The sequence below is a fragment of the Chiloscyllium plagiosum genome, chromosome 29, assembly GCF_004010195.1.
Source record: "Chiloscyllium plagiosum isolate BGI_BamShark_2017 chromosome 29, ASM401019v2, whole genome shotgun sequence".
NCBI lineage: Eukaryota > Metazoa > Chordata > Chondrichthyes > Orectolobiformes > Hemiscylliidae > Chiloscyllium > Chiloscyllium plagiosum.
Window position 1 is genome coordinate 40,110,375 of NC_057738.1, and position 21,452 is coordinate 40,131,826.

Genomic DNA, 21,452 nt, shown 5'->3' on the forward strand with positions numbered 1-21,452 from the left:
AAGTCTTTTCCCTGGGGTCAGGGAGTCCAGAACTAGAGGGCATAGGTTTAGGGTGAGAGGGGAAAGATATAAAAGAGACCTTAGGGGCAACTTTTTCATGCAGAGGGTGGTACGGGTATGGAATGAGCTGCCAGAGGAAGTGGTGGAGGCTGGTTCAATTGCAACATTTAAGAGGCATTTGGATGGGTATATGAATAGGAAGTGTTTCGAGGGATATGGGCCGTGTGCTGGCAGGTGGGACTAGATTGGGTTGGGATATCTGGTCGGCATGGACGGGTTGGACCAAAGGGTCTTTTTCCATGCTGTACATCTCTATGACTCTAAGACACAACACATTGAAAATCCAGCATTTGTGGAAGATTTTCACTTTATAACTTGGCTTGTATTGATGCCATGAAAATGTTTTCACTGAAACAGAGAGTTGATCTCAGTGAAGATTGCTTTTTTTTAACAAAAAACTCAAACCTAACAAAAAGTGAAAATGATAAAGTGATTTTGTTTCCAGTTACACCTGAAAATTTGGTTGTAATTTGCAGCCAAGTCTGAGCAAACAGCAAACAACAGATACAATAAAAGAAAAATCTGTGAATGCTGGATATCCCAAGATTAAAAACAAAGTGCTAGAAGAAGAAAGCAAGTATGTCAGCATCTGTAGAGAAAAAAAAGAGCAAAAATTTCACGCCTAACCCGACCTTGCTTCACAACTGTGCACAGTATACAATTCTTCACACTTCACATCAGCTCTGATGAAGAGTCATTTAGATTCAAAACATTAGCTTGCTCTCTTTCCATGGATGCTTCCCGACTTGCTGTGAATTCCAGCATTTTTTGTTTTTGTTGCAATTCTGAACATGGGGTTGAGGCTAGGCCAGTGTAAAAAGCAGAGAGATTGATGGACAGTCAACATGTGCTGTAACACACCCAATGCTCAAAATTCTGCAATTGATTAGGCCAGCATTTGATTTTTACCCTTGATTGCTCATGTACCTGAACAAAGCTGTGCAGGAAATCCAGGCTACTGTTTTCTTAACTTTTAAAGGCAGGAATCTAATAAAGGCAATATTCTTTTCAGTTAATGAAAAAGAATGTTGATTACTTTTTTACAATGGATGACGGTGGTGTTAATTTACAAATTTATTATCACAGCATTTCTTCTTCCTGGTTAAAGACTATGGAAGCTGGCTGGATATTGGAACAAGGTATTTAAGTCTTCTGTATTTATCCTTATATTTTCTTCCTCAAAGGGTGGTGGAAATGGAGCCATAGAATTATTTTTAAGATAGTGATAAATAAATTCTTGACAATTAAATGAGTGAAAGATTATCAGGGTGAGAATATGAAGTAATCGATCAAGTATGCTGTAGTTGAATTGTGGAATAGGCTCAAGGTGATGAGTGGCGTTCTCCTCATAATTCGTCTTTTTGTATTGGTTTTGAGGTTTTTTTTGATGGTTTTATTCATTGTGTACATACTTATTCATGTACATTAATATGTATATTTGTCGACATATGTAAATATGTACATGCGAAATGTATATAACTTAATATGTACTTGCACACACATGTTAAGACAAAACTGTTTTGTGAAAGCATATTGTTAAATCCTTCATAATGAAACTTAATTTCACCTCCCTTAATTTTCATCTACACCACTTGCCACCACAGTATTCTATTTTAGTAATGTAAGCATTGGAAAAAACTCTGCAATGCTGAGAAGTTAACTTCACAGTAGTCAGTTTCACCTGCCAAAGCCTGGTTGTTAGTGATATTTAGCATGCTGCAACATGAGTTGTAACCATGCCTATATTAATTGCTGACAATGCATTGGTGTAAATGGAGTCAGATCAGAAGTATTGAAGAAGAATGGATTGACATTTTTGTTCACTACAGCCATAACTTGATGTCCCAATTTTTTGACTCAGTGGTCTGAGCAATGAAGGCAAGCGTGCTGAACACCTTCTTTCACAATTTGGAGATGCCGGTGTTGGACTGGGGTGTACAAAGTTAAAAATCACACAACACCAGGTTATAGTCCAACAGGTTTAATTGGAAGCACACTAGCTTTCGACCTGATGAAGGAGCGTCGCTCCGAAAGCTAGTGTGCTTCCAATTAAACCTGTTGGACTATAACCTGGTGTTGTGTGATTTTTAACCTTCTTTCACATGCTGTCTACCTGTGATGCAACTGATCCTATTGAATGATGGAGCAGGCTTGAGGGCTGAATAGAATACTCCTGTTCCTATGTCTTATGATTTTATAAGATCATGAAACATAAGAGCAGAAGTAGGCTATTTGGCCTATCTGATCTGCTATTCAACGAGCTCATTGTTAACCTTATGATCCCTCACTCTACTTTTCGTCTTATCCCCATAATCAGTTTAGATCATACAGAAGGCATTAAAAAGTCCTTAACACTTTAAATGAAAGCATTCATTCAATTGACTAAATACAATCTTTTATCTTTATTGTTTTCCCAGTTTACGATATCCTAGAGCCTCGGCTTTGTCGCAATATTTGCAAATTTCAGTCATTGCTCAAAACATTTTACTCATCTGAATTAATGAGAGATTTTCAGTTTCTGTTTTTAGAATTTCCCACTTAATTAAACCCTTCACTTGAGTTGGTGGCCCTTTATCTACCTTGGAGCTATGGTGTTGATACATCCAGCTAGCACAGTAACACTTCAATCACAAGGATTTAATTAGTCAGGAAAAGTAACAGTCTGTGGTTGAAACAATGCAACTCGTCCTCTTCCCTTGCTCCATACTCCTGATCTAACTCCCTCCTTTTGCATTTGCCTCTGTCTCTGATTTAAACCTACTCCACCAAAGCCCACTGTCACTTTCTGCTGTTGCTAATCTGAAGCTATGTAATTATTATCAGTTGTATGGCTCCAATTTTGGAGAATTAGAGAGGTTGAGGCAACAGTAACTTGTGTTTATGTGGCACCTTTCAACATAATAAAATATTGCAAAGTGCTTCAAAGGAATATGTTTCAAACAGGATTTGTCACTGAGCCACGTAAGGCAATATCGGGACAGATGACTCAATAAATGACCAAAGTGGTGAGTTTTAAGAAGCATCTTACAGAAGAATAGAGAGGCATAGAGTAATCAAGCCTACTTAGCTTTGCAAACACTGTTATTACCACACCCCATCTTGGAGACACCAATAAATGTGCGTTTTTGGTAGCTGGATTAAGAGTCAGCGTGTTTAACAATTTCTATAATGTTTTTGATATATTCAATTAAAATACAACGCAGAAGTGTTTCTTAGATTTTATTCGGGAAAATTTGGTATGATATTGATTTTGGCTATTGTATTGGGGTGGGGGTGTGGGGGGAGAGTGCATTGAATCAGCTTCTTATTATTCATCTCTTCCAGATTTCATTTCTGAAGCACCTGATTCAAAATTGTCCAGTATCAACATTTATTCCATTTCTGCTTTTTACAATTTTGGTGTGAAATATATATCGCATATATTCTTCTATGACTGACTATTGGGCATTTTTTGGTACTATACAAATGTGAGAAAGCTACTAACCAACTTTTTTTCACCTTGGATCATATTGTACAGGCCCATCCTCTGTTCAGCATAAAACACGTCAAAGTTTGAGTGCCTTTCAGACTCAGTCACACATTCAGAATCATGGTGGATGGATGGATGGGTGGTTTCATCACAGAAGCTTTAAGTTGCCTCTATATCTTTGGTCGGTTACCTCTTTCACTCTTGACATTGAGAGGGATCAGGAAGGGGACAATCCTTAACATCCATTAACATGTGCTTCTCTGTTACAAGTCATCCAGTAAGCAATTTCTAAGAAAAATTGACTGAAAGACTGGGAGGTCATGTCCCATAACAGTGCAGACCCTGGGTTGGCAACCATTTTAGACATGGATCCATTTTCACCTTATGTCAATGCCTGTTATAATAGGTTGCTACCTTTTATTCACTTCTCCAAGTGCATGAAAGAAGACCCTAATTGTTTTGGCATAGTGCCATAAAAAATAATGAATAGATGCTTCTGTGTGATGTTGATTGAATTGCAGTCTTCTACAAATACAGCCTCAGGCTTGCTTTTGTTTAGTACCATGGTGTGCATGCATTAGACTCATTTATACCCATTCTACAGTGTTGAAAAGAATAGCTTAGAAAACATGAATTCTGAAGTTTTTTCTTGCCCTGTTCACAATATGGAATTGGAGAATAAGAATTGATGTGTGAATCTCTCCTAACTCGAGGAAATTCCACCCTGCTTTCAAGATTAGAGCTCATTCCAATGCCGAGACAAACATATTCCTCCCTTTCCCCTGATACTAGCAACGCAATTAATAATGTCACTGTAGCTGTCGTAGTTATGTTGTGCTCATTGACACCATCTAGTATTTCAAAAACTGCTCTGCAACCACAGACTCATGAGCTTTCTGTATAGTCACATTGATCATAGAGTGATAGTCATTTGGCTCATTGCGTTCATGCCAGTTCTCTGCAAAGCAATCCATTAGACATCGGAGCAGAAATTAAGCCATTTAGCCCATCGAGTCTACTGTGCCATTCAATCAAGGCTGATAAGTTTCTCAATCTCATTCTCCCACTTTCTCCCCATCACCCTTGATCCCCTTGACTATCAAGAGCCTATCTATCTTGGTTTTAAAATATACTCGGTGACCTGGCCTCTACAGCCTTCTGTGGCAATGAATTTCATAGATTCACCACTCTCTGGTTGAAGATGTTTTTCCTTAACTCCTTCTAAAAGGCTTTTCCTTTGTTCCAAGGCTGTGTCCTTGGGACCTAGTCTCTCCTACAAATGGAAAACATCTTCCCAATGTCTACTCAAACCAGGCTATTCAGTATTCTGTAAGTTTCAATTAGATCCCCCCCTCATTCTTCTAAATACTCCAAATGTGGTCTGACCACAGCCTTATATAGCCTCAGAAGTACTTTCCTGTTTTTATTCAAATCCTCTCAAAATAAATGCCATCATTGCATTTGCTTTCTTAACTACTGACTCAACCTGCAAGAGTTACCTTGAGAGAATCCTGGACTAGAATTCCCATGTCTGTTTGCACTTCAGACTTCTGAATATTCTCCCCATTTGGAAAATAGTCCCTGCCTCTATTCTTCCTACCAAAGTGCATGTCCTCACATTCTCCCACGTTGTACTCCATTTGCCACTGCTTTTCCCACTCCCTAACCTGTCCAAATCCTTCTGCAGCCTCCCCACCTCCTCAATGTTACCTGTCCCTCTATCTATCTTTGTATCATCTGCAAACTTAACCAGAATGCCCTCAGTTTCTACATCCAAATCATTCATGTATAAAGTGAAAGGTTGTGGTCCCAACACTGAACCTTGCAGAACACTACTTGTCACCAGCTGCCATGTTGAGAAAGACCCTTTTATCCCCAGTCTCTGCTTTCTGCCAGACAGCCATGTCTCTGTCCTTGCTCGCACCTTGCCTGTAACATGATGCGCCTTTATCTTTCTTAGTAGCTTCGTGTGCGGCACAGGCCTTGTCAACGGCCTTCTTGAAGTCCAGTTAGATAACATCCATTGACTCTCCTTTGTCTAAGCTGCTCGTTACTTCTTCAAAGAATGCTTGCAGATTTGACAGGTATGACGTCCACTTGATGAAACCATGCAGACCATTCCCCTAAGCTGCTGGCAAAGATCTTTGCTTCCTCACTCTCCACAGGAGTTGTACTGGAGGATTGGAGGGAGGCGAATGTTGTTCTTCTTTTCAAGTAGGGGAATAGGGAAATCCCTGGCAATTACCGACCAGTCAGTCTTATGTCTGTGGTCAGCAAGGTTTTGGAAAACATTCTGAGGGATACGATTTATGACTATTTGGAAAATCATAGCAGTCAGCATGGCTTTGTGAGGGGCAGGTTGGGCCTCACAAACTTTATTGAATTCTTTGAGGAGGTGACGAGACAGGTCAACGAAGGTCAAGCAGTGGATGTGATTTATATGGACTTCACAAGGCATTTGATAAGGTTCTCCATGGTAGGCTTATTCATAAAGTCACGATACAGGGAGATTTAGCTATCTGGATTCAGAATTGGTTTGCTGGCAGAAGACAGTGGTTGTAGATGGAAAGTATTCTGCTTGCAGGTCAGTGTTGAGTGGGGTCCTGCAGGGCTCTGTTCTTGGCCTCTGCTCTTTGCAGTTTTTATAAATGACTTGGATGAGGAGGTTGAGGGGTGGATTAGTAAATTTGCTGATGACCCAAAGGTTGGAGGTGCCATTGATTGTATCGAGGGCTATTGCAGGCTGCAATGTGACATAGGATGCAGAGCTAGGCTTAGAGATGGCAGATGGAGTTCAACCTGGATAAATGCGAAGTGATGCATTTTGGAAGGCTTAACTTGAATGCTGAATATAAGATTAAAAACAGGATTCTTGGCAGTATGGAGGAACAGAGGGATCTTGGTGTTCAAGTACATAGATCCCTCAAAGTTGCCACCCAAGTGGATAGGATTGTTAACATAGCATATGGTGTTTTGACTTTTATTAATAGGAGGATCGGGTTTAAGAGCCACGAGGTTTTTCTGCAGCTTTATAAAACCCTAGTGAGACCACGCTTGGAATATTGTGTCCAGTTCTGGTCCCTGTATTATAGGAAAGATACTAAGGCTTTGGAGAGGGTACAAAGAAGGTTTACCAGGTTGCTGCCTGGACTGGAGGGCTTGCCTTTTGAGGAGAGGTTGACTAAGCTCAAACTTTTCTGTCTGGAGAGAAGGAGGAAGAGATGTGACCTCATCGAGGTATATAAGGTAATGAGAGGCATGGATAGAGTTGATAGCCAGAGACTTTTTCCCAGGGCAGGATTGACTGGCACGAGGGGTCATAGTTTTAAGATATTAGGAGGAAGGTATAGAGGACACGTCAGAGGTAGATTCTTTACGTAGAGAGTTGTGAATGCATGGCCAATGGTGGTGGTGGAAGCAGAGTCATTAGGGACATTTAAGCGACTGCTGGACATACACATGGAGAGCAGTGAATTGAAGGGTGCATAGGTTAGGTTATTTTGTTTTAGATTAGGAATACTCATGGGCCAAGGGGCCTGTTCTGTGCTGTACTTTTCTATGTTCTACATTCTTTTTTACCATGCACTTCGAAGTATTCAGAAATCTCATCCTTCACAATGGATTCCACGATCTTACCTATGACCGAGGTTAGGCTAATTGGTCTGTAATTTTCCACCTTTTGCCTTACTCCCTCTTTGAGCAGGTGTATCAAGTTAGCGATTTCTGAAAGTTCACCACTAACACCTCCACTATCTCTTCAGCTATTTCCTTTAGAACTGGTGTGACATGGTGGCTCAGTGGTTAACACTGCAGCCTCACAGCACCAGGGACCTGGGTTCAATTCCAGCCTCGGGCAACTACCTGTGTGGACTTTGTACATTCTACTCATGTCTGCGTGGGTTTCCTCCAGGTGCTCCAGTTTCCTCCCACAGTCCAAAGATGTACTATTTAGGTCAATTGGCCGTGCTAAATTGCCATGGTGTTCAAGGATGTGTAGGTTAGGTGTAAATGTTAGTTAGGCGTAAATGTAGAGTAATAGGGTAGGAAATGGGTGGGTTACTCTTCAGAGGGTTGGTGTGGACTTGGGTCAAATGGCTTGTTTCCACACTATGGGGATTGTATGATTCTGTGAACTCTGGGGTATAGTCATCTAGTCCAGGTGATTTATCCACCTTCAGGCCATTCTAGCACTTTCTCCTTGGTGATGGCCATCATACTCAGCTCTGTCCCCTCACTGTCTTGAATTTTTGGGATATTACTCATGTCTTCCACCGTGAAGACTGACACAAAGTAATTATTCAGTACCTCAGCCATTTGCTTGTTCCCTATTGCTATCTCTCCAGTGTCCCAATGTCCACATTTGCCTGTCTTTTGCCCTTTATATATCTAAAGAAACTATTACAATATTTATATTACTGGCTAGATTACCTTCATATTTAATCTTCTCCCTCGTTATTTCTTTTTTTCTTGCCTTCTGTTGGTCTTTGTAACCTTCCCAATCCTCTGGTTTTCCACTGCCCTTTGCTACATTATATGCTTTCTCTTTTGCTTTTATGCTATTCCTGACTTCCCTAGTCAGCCATGGTCGCCTCATCATCCCTATACCATGCTTTTTTCCTCAGGATGAATCTCTCTTGTGTCTCCTGAATTATTCCTAGAAACTCCTGCCATTGTTAGAACATAGAGCATTACAGCCCTTCGGCCCTCGATGTTGCGCCGCCCTGTCATACAAATCTGAAGCCCATCCCACCTACACTATTCCATGTACGTCCATATGCCTGTCCAATCAACATCCTAGTAAATCTCCTCTGCACCCTTTCCAAAGCTTCCACATCCTTCTTATAATGCGGTGACCAGAACTGTACACAATACTCCAAGTGTGGCCGTACCAGAGCTTTGTACAGCTGCAGCATAACCTCCTGGTTCCAGAACTCAATCTCTCCATTAATAAAGGTCAAAACACTGTATGCCTTCTTAACAACCCTGTCAATCTGGGTGGCACCTTTCAGGGATGTGTGTACATGGACACCGAGATCTCTCTGCTCATATGCACTCCCAGGAATCTTACCATTAGCCCAGTACATTGCGTTCCGATTACTCCATTCCTGATGAAGACAGGCCATTGATTTTCCTGCTCCTTGAATGCTGCCTGACCTGCTGTGCTTTTCCAGCACCACTCTAATCTAGACATTTCACATATGCCTTTTCTTGCAATCCACTACCAATCTGATTTTCCTAGTCCACCTGCATATCAAAATCTCCCATACCACTGTAACTTTGCCTTTTCTGTCCTTTTTATCTCCTGGTGTATCTTGTGCCCCAGCTCCTTACTACTGTTTAGTGGCCTGTACATATCTCCAAGTATGGTTTTTTTTCACTTTTGCGGTTCCCCAATTCTTCCCACACAGATTCTGCACCATCTGACCCTAAATCATTTCTTACTATTGATTTAATTTCATTCCTTACACCTGCCTATCTTTTCGATAGGATGTATGTCTTTGAATATTCAGCTCCCAGTCCTGATCCCCTGGCAGCCACGTCATACCTGCCAATTTTGATCTGCGCCACTAGCTAACTTATCTTATTCATTACATTGTGTGCATTCAGATATAACACTTTAAGTCCTGTAATAACTGTCCCTCTTATTGTCATTTGTATGTCCAGTGTGCTTGAAGTTTGGTTGCTAACCTTTTCCAAACACTCAGTCCTATTTTGTGTCCTGAGTTCTGCACTCTTACCTTCTCCTTTAATTCAGGTTTTCTAATTTTCCCTATAACTGAACACCCCCTCCCCCCAGCCTCATTTAGTTTAAAGCCCCATCTACAGCCCTGGTCCCGGCACAGTTCAGATGAAGACCATCACATCAGAACAGGTTCCTTCTTCCCCAGTACTGGTGCCAATGTCCCATGAATTCAAACCCATTTCTCCCACACCAATCTTTGAACCACGCATTTACCTACTTAATCTTATTGACCCTGTGCCAATTATGGTTTTGCCTTTTAATTTAGCTCCTAGCTGTTCTTACTCCCTTAGAAGAACCTCTGCTCTAGTTTTATCAACGTTGTTGGTACCTACTTGGACTAGGAGCACTGGATCTTTACCCTCCCACTCCTGCCACTGCTGCCTCGCAGCGCCAGAGACCTGGGTTCAATTCCCGCCTCAGGCGACTGACTGTGTGGAGTTTGCACATTCTCCCCGTGTCTGCGTGGGTTTCCTCCGGGTGCTCCGGTTTCCTCCCACAGTCCAAAGATGTGCAGGTCAGGTGAATTGGCCATGTTAAATTGTCCGTAGTGTTAGGTAAGGGGTAAATGTAGGGGTATGGGTGGGTTGCGCTTCGGCGGGTCGGTGTGGACTTGTTGGGCCGAAGGGCCTGTTTCCACACTGTAAAGTAATCTAATCTAATCTAATCTAATCTAATCACTCGAAGTTCCTCTGCAGCCCAGATGAAATATCACAAACCCAAGCACTAGGAAGGCAACACAATCTTTGGGACTCTCAATCCTAGTCACAGATAACAGTGTCTATGCCTCTAATTATACTATTCCCAATTACAACAACATTTCTCTTCTCTCCCGCCACTTGAATGGCTCTCTGTACCACGATGTTGCATTCAGTCATCGTCCTCGCAGTCCCCTTTCCTATCCACACAGGGAGCAAAACGCTTGAACCTGTTGGGCAAGGACAGGGACTGAGGCTCCTGCAGGATCCAGGTTCTATGTCCTGGATCTCTCTACCACTCCTCACTCAGCCTCACCCTTCTGTCCCTGACCACTGGCCAAATTCAATTAATCTAAGGGGTGTGATTGTCTCCTCAAAGACAGCATCCAGACAACTCTCCACATCCCTGATGTGTCACAACGTTTGAAGCTCAGACTCCAGTTCATCGGCTCTGAGCTGGAGTTCTTCCAGCAACCAACCTGATGAACGGCTTACGTCCGAAATGTCAACTCTCCTGCTCCTCAGATGCTGCCTGATCCACTGTGTTTTTCCAGCACCACACTTTTCAACTCTGACTCTCCAGCATCTGCAGTACTCACTTTCTCCTAGTTGCTAAAAACCTTAGTGAAGCCTCTTCCAAGGGTTCCCACCTTGAAGAAGTTCTCCTCCTCCCTCCACAAGGATCACATTCCTCGTGAAGGATTTATGCCTAAAATGTTGACTCTCCTGCTCCTCTGATTCTGCCTGACCTGCTGTGCTTTTCCAGCACCACACTTTTCAACTCCACCAGGCCAGTCAGTCCCATTCATAACAGCATCAGAAATAGGAACAGGAGTATGTCAGTCAACCCCCCAAGCCTGCCATTAATAAGATCATGGCTGATCTGCCCAGATATCAATTCCTCTTTCATGCCAGCTCTCATAGCCGTCAACTCCCGAGATTTCAAAAATCAATCTCCCTCCTCTTTAAATACTTGCAGTAATTTAGCCTCCTCAACTCTGAGGTAGAGAATTCCAGACAAACTCTACCTTTTAACAGAAGAAATTTCTTTATATCGCAGTTTTAAATGAGTTAAACTATGTCCCTGATTCAAGATTCCCTCACTTGTATAAATACCCTTCCAACATCAAGCCCCCTCAGAACCTTGTGTTTTTCAATAGGATTACCCTTCATCCTTTTAAACTATAATGAATAAATTCCTAATTACTGGAATCAGTGTAGTGAATCTTTTTTGAATTGCTCCAATCCCAATATATCCGTAACTATGGGGACCAGTGCTATCTACAGTACTCCAACTGCAGCCCCACTAACATCCTGTACAGTTGTAATAAGACTTCCCTATTTTTGAACTTCAATCCCTGAGCAAAAAAGCCAAAATTCTATTTGTCATGTTAATTACTTGCTGTTTGCAGCTGATCTTTTGCATTTCATGCACAAGAGCACCCGGATCCCTTGAAATGCAATTGCTCCTCATTTAAGTAATCGTTTGCCTTTTCATTCTTCCTTCCAAACTATGAAACAAGTGCACTTTCCAACATTAACTTCCATCTGCCATGTTTTTGTCCATTCACTTGACCTGTCCTCTTCATAACATGCCTTCCCACTTATATACCATCGGCAGATTTGGGTACATTCTGCCTCTCTTTCAAGTCATTAATTCAGCCTGTAGGACTTCTCCTTGTGTCACTCTACTAGATGTCGTTCCAGCATGATAAAAGGCCCATTAATACTTTCCTTCTGTCTTCTGTTTGTTAACTGATCCTCAGTTTGTGCTCATACATTACACCCAATTCTGGAAGCTCTTATCTGATGCAGTAACCTTTTATGTGGCATTGTATTGAGAGCCTTCTGAAAATCCAAATGCATTACATCTACTGGTTCCCCTTTATCGACTCTGCTTGTTACATCCTCAAAGAATTTTAACAAATGTGTCAAACATCATTTTCCCATTCAAAAATCATGTTGACTCCATTTGTTTGATTATGTTAAGCTTTTCTAAATCTTTTATTCCTAATGATAGATGTTGGGCTAAGTAACTCTCAGTTTTCTGCTTTCTGTCTTAATCCCACCTTGAACAGAGGCCTCGATTATCTCTGCAGTCACTTCCTTTAAAACCCTTGGGATGCAGACCAGTCTGTTCGCCCTTCTATCCCTTTAGTTTGTCAAATATTTTGACCCTCCAGATAGAGGTTGTTACAAGACCTTACCTCCCATTTCTTATCAGTTATCTTTGTGATGTTCATTGTGTCTTCCACTGTGAGGACCAATCCAAACTATTGGTTTAAATTATGTCAGTTTTCTGTTGTCAATTCCCCAGTTGCATCTTTCAAGAGTCCCACACTTTGGTTGCTTTATCTTTCTATATCAGTACAAGTATTGCTGTTTGCTTTTATATTTTGTACCAGTTTACCTTCATAATCAATTTTCTCCCTCTTTATTAGCTTTTTAATCATCCACATCTGGTTTGTTTTAAAATAAACACCCATTCCTGTGGCCTGCCATGAGGTTTTGCTGCTTTGTATGCCTTAATGTTTGATTAGATTCTCTCTTTGACAGCCTTTGTTGACCACAGATGGGACATGCTTTTCTCTTGCGCTCTTCGATTTGATTGCAGTATATTTTTGCTGAGCGTTATGAAATCTCTGCTTAAACATCTGCCACTGCTCTTCTGTCAACCTTCCTCTTGGTCTGTTTTCACAGTCTGCTCTGTAATTGCCCTTATTTGAGTTGAGGACACTGATTTGAGACCCAGGTTACTCTCCTTCATATTTGAAATTCTGTCATGTTATGATCGCTGCCACCAGAGGATTCTTAACAATGAGATCTCTTATGCTACTTCATTAAACTTTACTAGATCTAGAATATCCTGTTCCTGGGTAGATTCTGTAACATGCTGCTCATAGAAACAATATCTCATGCATCCTCCAGATTTGTCTTCCATGTCACCCTACTCATCAAATTTGTCTTGTCAATAAGCAGATTAAAATCACCCATAACAATTGTAATGTTCTCCTTGTACAGCTCGATGATCTCCTGATTAATACTTTGTCCTACAGTGATACAATTCTTTAGGAGTCTGTAGAACTCTCCTACCCATGATTTTTTTCTCTTGCTATTCCTTATTTCCACTCAAATTGATTCTACGTCAGGATCTTTGACACCTTTACCACTACACGCCCACACTGACACATTCCTTTATTAACAAAGTAACCCCATCACCTTTTCCTTTTTGACTAGTCTTCTGGAATGTCAATGTCCTTGAATATTGATTTCCCAGGCTTGGTCACCATGCAACCGCATCCTCATGCTTTAACCTTGTAGCCCTGCAAGGTTATTCCCTTGTGTTTATCTAAATTCATTTTGAAATCATTGTCTCAGCTCCACCCTCCTTTGTAGGCATAGATATCCATGCCGTTACCATTTATCGCATTAAAAAAGGCTTTTCCTTGTCACTCCCTGCATTTCTTGCCAAAAACCTAAAATCTAGGTCTCATACTCCTTGTTAGATCAACTAATGAGAACAGGTTTTCTCTGTGTATCTTAACTAAGTCTGTCATCACCTTTTATAAATTCTCACCTCAATCTTTAGAACATACATAGAACATTACAGTGCAGTACAGGCCCTTCGGCCCTCGATGTTGCGCCAACCTGTCATACCAATCTGAAGCCCATCTAACCTACACTATTCCATGTATGTCCATATGCTTGTCCAATGACGACTTAAATGTGCTTAAAGATGGATGACTTAAATGTACTTAAAGTTGTCATAGTCCATAGAAATGTTATGGTAAATCTCCTCAGAGTCCTGTAAAGGTGTTAAAAGCCTGCCTGTCTGTGGCTAATCTTTACATGTGATTTGAGACATTGATTGTGAGGGGGCAGTTTAGCTAAGTCTATTCCTGTGACTGCACAAAATGACGAGATTCTCTGGGCCACAATCAGACTATTTTCTGTCACTGAGAAATATGGAGACCATCTGAAGAGCAGTGAACAGCAATCGGCCCATCTAATCTGCATGTTGAACAGCACAAACTAGAGTGCGAACTTGAGATCTTAACTGCTTTATTTGGCTTTGTAATTCATAAAAATTATATTTCTCTACGGGTCATTCAGAAGACCCAATCATAATGTTGAGTCATGTTTGCCATAAAACTGAACTGGTGTTAATCCATTGATATAGAACAGTTACCATCTATGTAACTTGCCTTATTACATTATATTTTCAGTCAGTTTCAATTCTGGCTTCTGCACTGAAGCTGAAACATGATTTTGAAACTGAGTGAGCAGCTCTAAGTAAAGGTTGTTCAATCTGAGCATTTTCAGACTTTACAGGTCTGTACCTTGCTTTTCACATCGTCTTTATATTATATGTTTGCATTCAAATGGAAAGCACAGTATAGCAAGGGGTTGTTAGAAACACGTCTGGAGTGGCCACAGAGTCTACCTGTTGATCTGATGTGGTTCGTTCAAAACAATAGCTCAACTATCATGTATAATCTTAGCCTATACCTCTGGCACCTGTGTCATATCCTTCAGCTATAAAGGAATTGACAGTGGTGAAAGCTGGAACCTGTGGCAGTGCTATGTATTCTTGGTCTAATTTCTCAAGGAGACAGGGGTGTTAGGCATTTTTTCCACCTGCTTCAACCTCTACTTAAATATAACAACAGAACTTTACTTTATGTTCAGCACTGCAGGAAGAGAACCTGCAAACTGGTGTCAACACGAAGAATTTGTAAATAGTAATTTTTATAATAATTGTTCTGGTCTGGGAGGCAACAAAAATCTTCCACTGTTGACAACAGGGAATTTTCCAAGATGGTCAGTCCAGTATGAGACCTTTAATGTTGCAATGACTGTAGTGAGACAGTTTGATATAAAGAGTGCAAGTGTCATATGTATTGATGCTCCTTTGGGTATTGGCGTTACTCTCTGTGTAACTCTCTGTATTGGCGTTTGGACTGCTTTCAGTAAGCAAGGAAAATCCTATCCAGGGTAGACCACTATTAATCTCCACATCACCTATAAAAACCATCACAGCAGAAACATTTAATCAGATTTGATAGCTTAAGTACAAAAGCAACATTGTCTCTTCAAAATTATGCAATTAAATAAATTAATTGATCTTTCCTTTATTGCAGTATCAGTCATTACGTCATTGTGATGTCGATGACCATTTTTCTCATGTTTCTAAGTCGCTTGGCTAAGATCCTGACTACCCAGAGAATTGGACTTCACAAGAAAATTAAGCAGCATTTTATGTAATTATTGAGTAACATGATGATTAAAATGGATCTGCAATGGTTAACTGTGACTGTCTTAATCTAAACCAAAATGCATTGACTGTGACTGATCACACAAGCCTTCTTGGCTTATCCTCATTGTGTGCCAGATGGTGTTACCAATTGGTTACACGAAATAGTTAACCTAGAAACAGAAAGTGACCAGAGGTTTGTAATCATGTTTTTATTACCAGTCTGATGAACTTTAATATGCAGTCAGCTTGAATATGCCATTGTAACATCTGAAATCAACACTAATAACTAGATAATTGTAATTTTACCGAAGATCAACTTTAATCTAGCTTTGGAAGATTTGAAACTGAATTCAGAAAATCTTTTCGGAGTTTACTAAATTTACAATAAATGAAAAGCACTTGTGTTTACCAGGGCATCATTGTACCATTTGCAGCTGGACTAAGTCTCCTACAGTTTTGAATGTGTATTTGGCTGCAAATTGCAGTGAGAAAGTTGATGATCAAAGACAAAAGTTGCCATTGTAATTGAGCATGGAGAGAGCAAAAGTGTGGATGATTTGCCAGAAAGGAAATGTGGAAATCTCAAAATGAAATACCAAATTTAAAGGATAATAAACTGAAAGGAGAAAGGTACTGAAGAGGTTACTGTGGTGGAATGTAAAACCCAACACTTTTAATGATTAAGCCTTTTTGAAAGGTTCTTTTTTTTTGTACATATTTTAATTTACGCTCCTTACTGCTCTTTCTTCGAACATGCTGTATCAGGTGAATTTCAGGGGTGTGGCAGAATAAGTTGTACCACAACGTTTACATGTCTGGCGTCACTTTTTAATTAAATAGGATTAATGTTGATGCCATGTTAAGACAACTAGTTTGCCATTAAATGCATGTATAAACCTGGCAATTCCAACTTTTGGGACTTTTGCTTAATTGTAATACAGTGACCAAATGTAGCCTTCACTGAAATGTTGCATTTTGAGTCCATGTAATTATCTATGTAATGAAACTATCCAGTATGCCTTAAGTTCATAATAGTCATGGTTTGAATGTGCTGTGCACAACTTGAATATTTATGGACTTGTTATTCAATGTGTGTGACCCAGATTTTTATGTAATATGTTTCTGTATTTGTGAATTAATAAAATATAAAGAATGGGAAATGGTTATTTAGCCTATGGAATTCCACCCCCTGAGTACATTAATTCTCTATTAAGTGTCTAGTTACATCTTAAATCGTCCTGATAATAACTCTCTTGTCTTGTCTAATGGATTATTTCAATAATTTATCATTCCTCAAATAAAGGAGTATTAGTGGGTTTTGAGAAGATTTGTAGCTCAGGTTGAGGTTCTGCGTGTAGGTTTGCTCACTGACATCATGGTAGCCCACAAACCCACCAACACACTAAAAACAGCAGCTAATGAACCAGCAGGACCCTATACAGCTACAAGCAAAACTACTGTCATTTACAAAATATCTTGCAAGCACTGTATCAAATAGTACATTGGACAAACAGGCAGAAAACTAGCCACCAGGATACATGAACATCAACTAGCCACAAAAAAAAAACATGACCCACTCTCACTAGTATCTTTATATACAGAAGAAGAATACCACTTCGACTGGGATAACATATGCATCCTAGGACCAGCCAAACAGAGACATGCATGAGAATTCCTAGAAGCATGGCATTTTAACCGGAACTCTATCAACAAACACATTGACTTGGATCCCATTTACCACTCCTGAGAAAAAGAACAGGACCTGACATCATAGGAAATTACATCTACCAACCCAAGGAAACCTAAACACATAAACGAAAAGCAGGCCATACCACCAGTACTTCATCCGGAGGCTCACTGATGATGTTACCTCGTATGGTGATGAAACGTCTGAAACGGAACCTTCCAGCTCAGCGAGCAAACCTACATCCAAAGGAGTATTTTCCTGATAACTGTTTGAAATTTACTTAATTTATGCACTCTGACTTTACTTGCCCTTTATATTTTAGCCTATAATCTGGGCTAACTTTTATCTATGTAACCATCAAATTTTATAAACTATAAAAAGTTCTGGGATATTAGCTTATTTAGTCTTCCCGTTTTAGCTCATTCCCTTTTCACACCAGTCAAATGTTGATTTTTTTAAAAATTATAAATCGAGAATATTCAGCAGCTTCCATGGACTGAGAAACAATGTGAACTTTTGTCAGACCTTGATGAAAGGTCATCAACTTGAAACCATAAAATAATTTATCTCTCGGTCCATAACTGCCAGTTTTTCACCCACATATTGGAACTGAACCCCACACTCTCCTGTCTTGGCCAGTTATTCTCACACTTGAGTTTTCTTTTATGAGTTGGTTTAGCACATTGTCACTGGAATGCAGGTTTCATTCCCCATAGATACAATGACAGCCAACTATACAACTATTTCCCGAAAGGAGTAGAGGTGGCATTTTGAAAATAAACTGACCAGCTGCATTCACTGCTCTCAGCATCAGCAAGCACACAGCTGTAAGCATCACAAAACATTGCGAGGTGTCAGCATAGCAAGCTATAACTCGACGGCAATTTATTAGCCTGACCTACAAAAAGAAACCTACAATCCACAACAGGCTTCCACAACCATCACTGACTATATATTTAAAAAGAACCAACCTTCCCACCAAGGTAAATTTATAACAACAGTAGTATGCACTCACTTCACTACAACATCCTCACTGATAGCCAAACATCTAGAGATCATTGGATAAATAATATAATGATTACCCTCCAGTGTGTTTAAGGTGTCCTGTTCTGTAGGACCAAATTGTGTGCATTTTGTTGTACTGTGCTATTTGGGATGTACAGTGAGGATGGGTTAGCACTTTCTACCCCTGATTTTTGGCTCTGATTGTTGGCTAGCCTCCCTCACCACCCGATGCCTGGAGGATGAACGCCTCATTTTTCGCCTCCGAACACTTAAACGCCAGGGCATCAATGTGGACTTCACCAGTTTCCTCATTTCCCCTCCCCCCACCTTACCCCAGTTCCAAACTGCCAGCTCAGCACCAACCTCATGACCTGTCCTACCTGCCAATTTTCCTTCCCACCTATCCGCTCCACCCTCCTCTCTGACCTATCACCTTCATCTCCACCTCCATCTTAGCTACCTTCTCTCCAGCCCCATCCCCCTCCCATTTATCTCTCCACCCCGGAGGCTTCCTGCCTTATTCCTGATGAAGGTCTTTTGCCTGAAATGTCGATTTTCCTGCTTCTTGGATGCTGCCTGACCTGCTGTGCTTTTCCAGGACTACTCTAATCTTGACTCTGATCTCCAGCATCTGCAGTCCTCACTTTCACCCTGGTGAATCTGCTTTGTCCACTAGCCCTGTCTGGAATAGGTCTAGACAAGGTCAACATAGTTTCAAATGTAAATAGCACCCCCAGCTTAAAAGTGCCTGTAATGTTGGAGGTGTGGTGTATGCACCATGGAGCAGACCAGAAACCCAGAGAGATTTTGAGGGCATTCACATAATGGCAAATGGTGAATTTGGATTCATCAAATATAGTAAAGCTAAGGTGGAAAATTGAGTGCAAACTGGAACATCTCAACCACATGGTCAATTTGACAAAGAATATATAACTGTTGATTGCTTCAGTTGGTTCATTTTTAGCCAGTTCAAACTCTTTACAGAAACAGACCAACATAAAATAATTCAAAAATAGTGATAAATCACTTTTCATTATAACCTTGCTGACCATCTATGGCATTGCTCATAAGTAGTCTGGAGCTGTTAACCTGGCTCAGTACTTTCAGAAAGTAAATTTTAAATATTTCTAGAGGCCACTTCAGTTCAATTGCTTTTTGCCAGGTGTATGGAAATTTTGATCTTCAGGATTGGGAAGAGTACACACTGCTTTAAAGAAAAGCTTTTCCATAGTGTTTGGTTGAGATGTGAAAAACACTATTATAATGTTTGGTAATTCCAGACAAATCCAATCTGAGAGTGAAACTGGTTTGATAGATCATAATATATTTTTGTTTGACCACCATGATAACCAAATTGCACTCATTGAACATGTGCATATGATGCTCAAGTGAGTTTGGCGTTTTTCAGCCCTATTTTCCGACTATTTCTGTAGCCTAGACTAGTGAATCTGCTGTGTCTGCTAGCTCTATCTGGAATAGGTCACATGCTAATGCATTTTTAACAAAAGAATATCAAAGTTGATTAAACACAAAAATAGTTGTTAAAGGTGACAGTATAAGGTAATTTAGAAAATCTTAACAAAAATGCCATAGAGTTATAGAGATGTACTTAGCTGGCACAGAAACAGAGACCCTTCAGTCCAACTCGTCCATGCCAACCAGATATCCAAACATAATCTAGTCCCATTTGCCATCACCTGGCCCATATCCCTCGAAACCCTTCCTATTCATATACCCATCCAGATGACTTTTCAATGCTGTAATTGTACCAGCCTCCAAAACTTCCTCTGGCAGCTCATTCCATATATGCATCACCCTCTGCATGAAAAAAGTGCCCCTTAGGTCCCTTTTATATCTTTCCCTTCTCACCTTGAACCTATCCCCTCTAGTTCTGGACTCCCCTACCCTAGGGTCTGGGGTGTCTGTTTATGTCTGTTTATCCTATCCATGCCCCTCATGATTTTATAAATCTCCATAATGTCACCCCTCAGCCTCCGATGCTCCAGGGAAAACAGCCCTAGCCTATTCAGCCTCTCCCTATAGTTCAAATCCTCCAACCCTGGAAACATCTTTGCAAATCTTTTCTGAACCCTTTCAAGTTTCACATCATCCTTCCAATAGGAAGGAGACCAGAATTGCACACAATATTCCAAAAGTGGCCTAACCAATGTCCTGTGCAGTCTTAATATGACCTCCCAACTCCTATACTAAATGCTCTGACCAATAAAGGAAAGCATACCAAATGCTTTCTTCACTATCCTATCTACCGGAGACACTACTTTAAACAAACTATGAATCTGCACTCCAAGGTTTCTTTGATCCTCAACATTCAATACTCTGACGAATAAAGCAAAGCATACCAAACGCCTTCTTCACTATCCTATCTACTACAAAAGAAAAATGTTCCCAGCAACGTCCCTTACAGATAATCAATCTCAGGGAAGTATCATCGCTTTAAGCTTCTCACACAACTGACCTTTTGTATAATCACTAGATGCAGTTTTCTCTGTCTTTGCCTAAGGCACATTAATACACACTAACTCACAGACTTTTCTAGCTCTTCTCCTTAGACTGCTGAAGGACATTAAGACTTCTTTCTAGCACTCTCAGAATACAGACTTGGAGAAAAGCCAAAGAACACTGTCCACTGTTGGTATAACTTTTTTTTACTGAACTCAACGTTCTAGTGGCTCCTGACTATCTATCTGTGGATCATAAAACTTAACTTTGTGAGCATTCAGCAATTAACCTCTCAGGCAGATGATAGAGAAATATAGTCATTGTTTTCTTGGAAAGCTGTCTTTAATTCTGTGTTCCAAATGATATTCTGACAGATCCGAATAAATGTCACCTTCAGATAAGATGGGTGTTTGAACAGATGTTCCCTCTTAGGAGACAGTCTAGAACAAGAGGTCATAGATATGGAGTGAGAGGGGCTAGGTTCAAAATTGAAAACTGAAAGAACTGCTGATGCTGGAAATCAGAAACAAAAATAGAAATTGCTCCAGCAGGCCTGGCAGCATCTGTGGAGAGAAAGCTGAGTTAATATTTAAAGTCCAGTAACCCTTCTTCAGATCCAAAACTAAGATGAAGAGAAACTACTTCCCCCAGAGGGTTGTGAATCTGTGGAACTCACTGCTCCAGAGTGCAGTGGAGGCAGAATCAATCAACAGATTCAAGAAAGAAATAGATATGCTTCTGATAAAGAGATGGAGTTGATAAGATCAGCCATGATCACGTAAAATTGCCTGCTCCTGCTCCTAGTTCCTATGTTCACAGAATTGAAAGTCAATTTCCATTTTCGAATCCAAGTATTAATATTAATATAAGCCTGCATTGTAACATCCTGAGTGTGGCTTGCAAAAGGGTATTGAGTAACTACTTAGAGAGAAAAGATTTGCAGGGTGAAGAGAAGGGAATGGTACAAGCTAAAGTATTATTGCAGAGAACTGATGTAAATGAATGGGCTGAATGGCTTCAAATATTTTTATACATTAGATACTGGAGTGATAGCAGATGTTGCCAAAGCATTTATA

The 21,452-nt window shown here is 40.4% G+C and overlaps 1 protein-coding gene across 3 annotated transcripts in view; it reads left to right on the forward strand.

Annotated features, from left to right (window-relative positions):
• The window catches only part of pign (phosphatidylinositol glycan anchor biosynthesis, class N), a 111,794-nt gene extending 95,358 nt beyond the window's left edge, over nt 1-16,436 (forward strand). Inside the window, exons 28-29 of one of the 3 annotated variants that reach the window (XM_043719611.1) lie at nt 1,147-1,199; nt 15,109-16,436. In XM_043719611.1, coding sequence (XP_043575546.1) covers nt 1,147-1,199; nt 15,109-15,232 — 177 coding nt within the window. In that variant the 3' untranslated portion in view covers nt 15,233-16,436. The remainder of the gene's footprint in view (nt 1-1,146; nt 1,200-15,108) is intronic. The other 2 variants (XM_043719612.1, XM_043719613.1) reach the window with 2 other exon arrangements.
• The last annotated feature ends 5,016 nt before the right edge of the window (nt 16,437-21,452 follow it).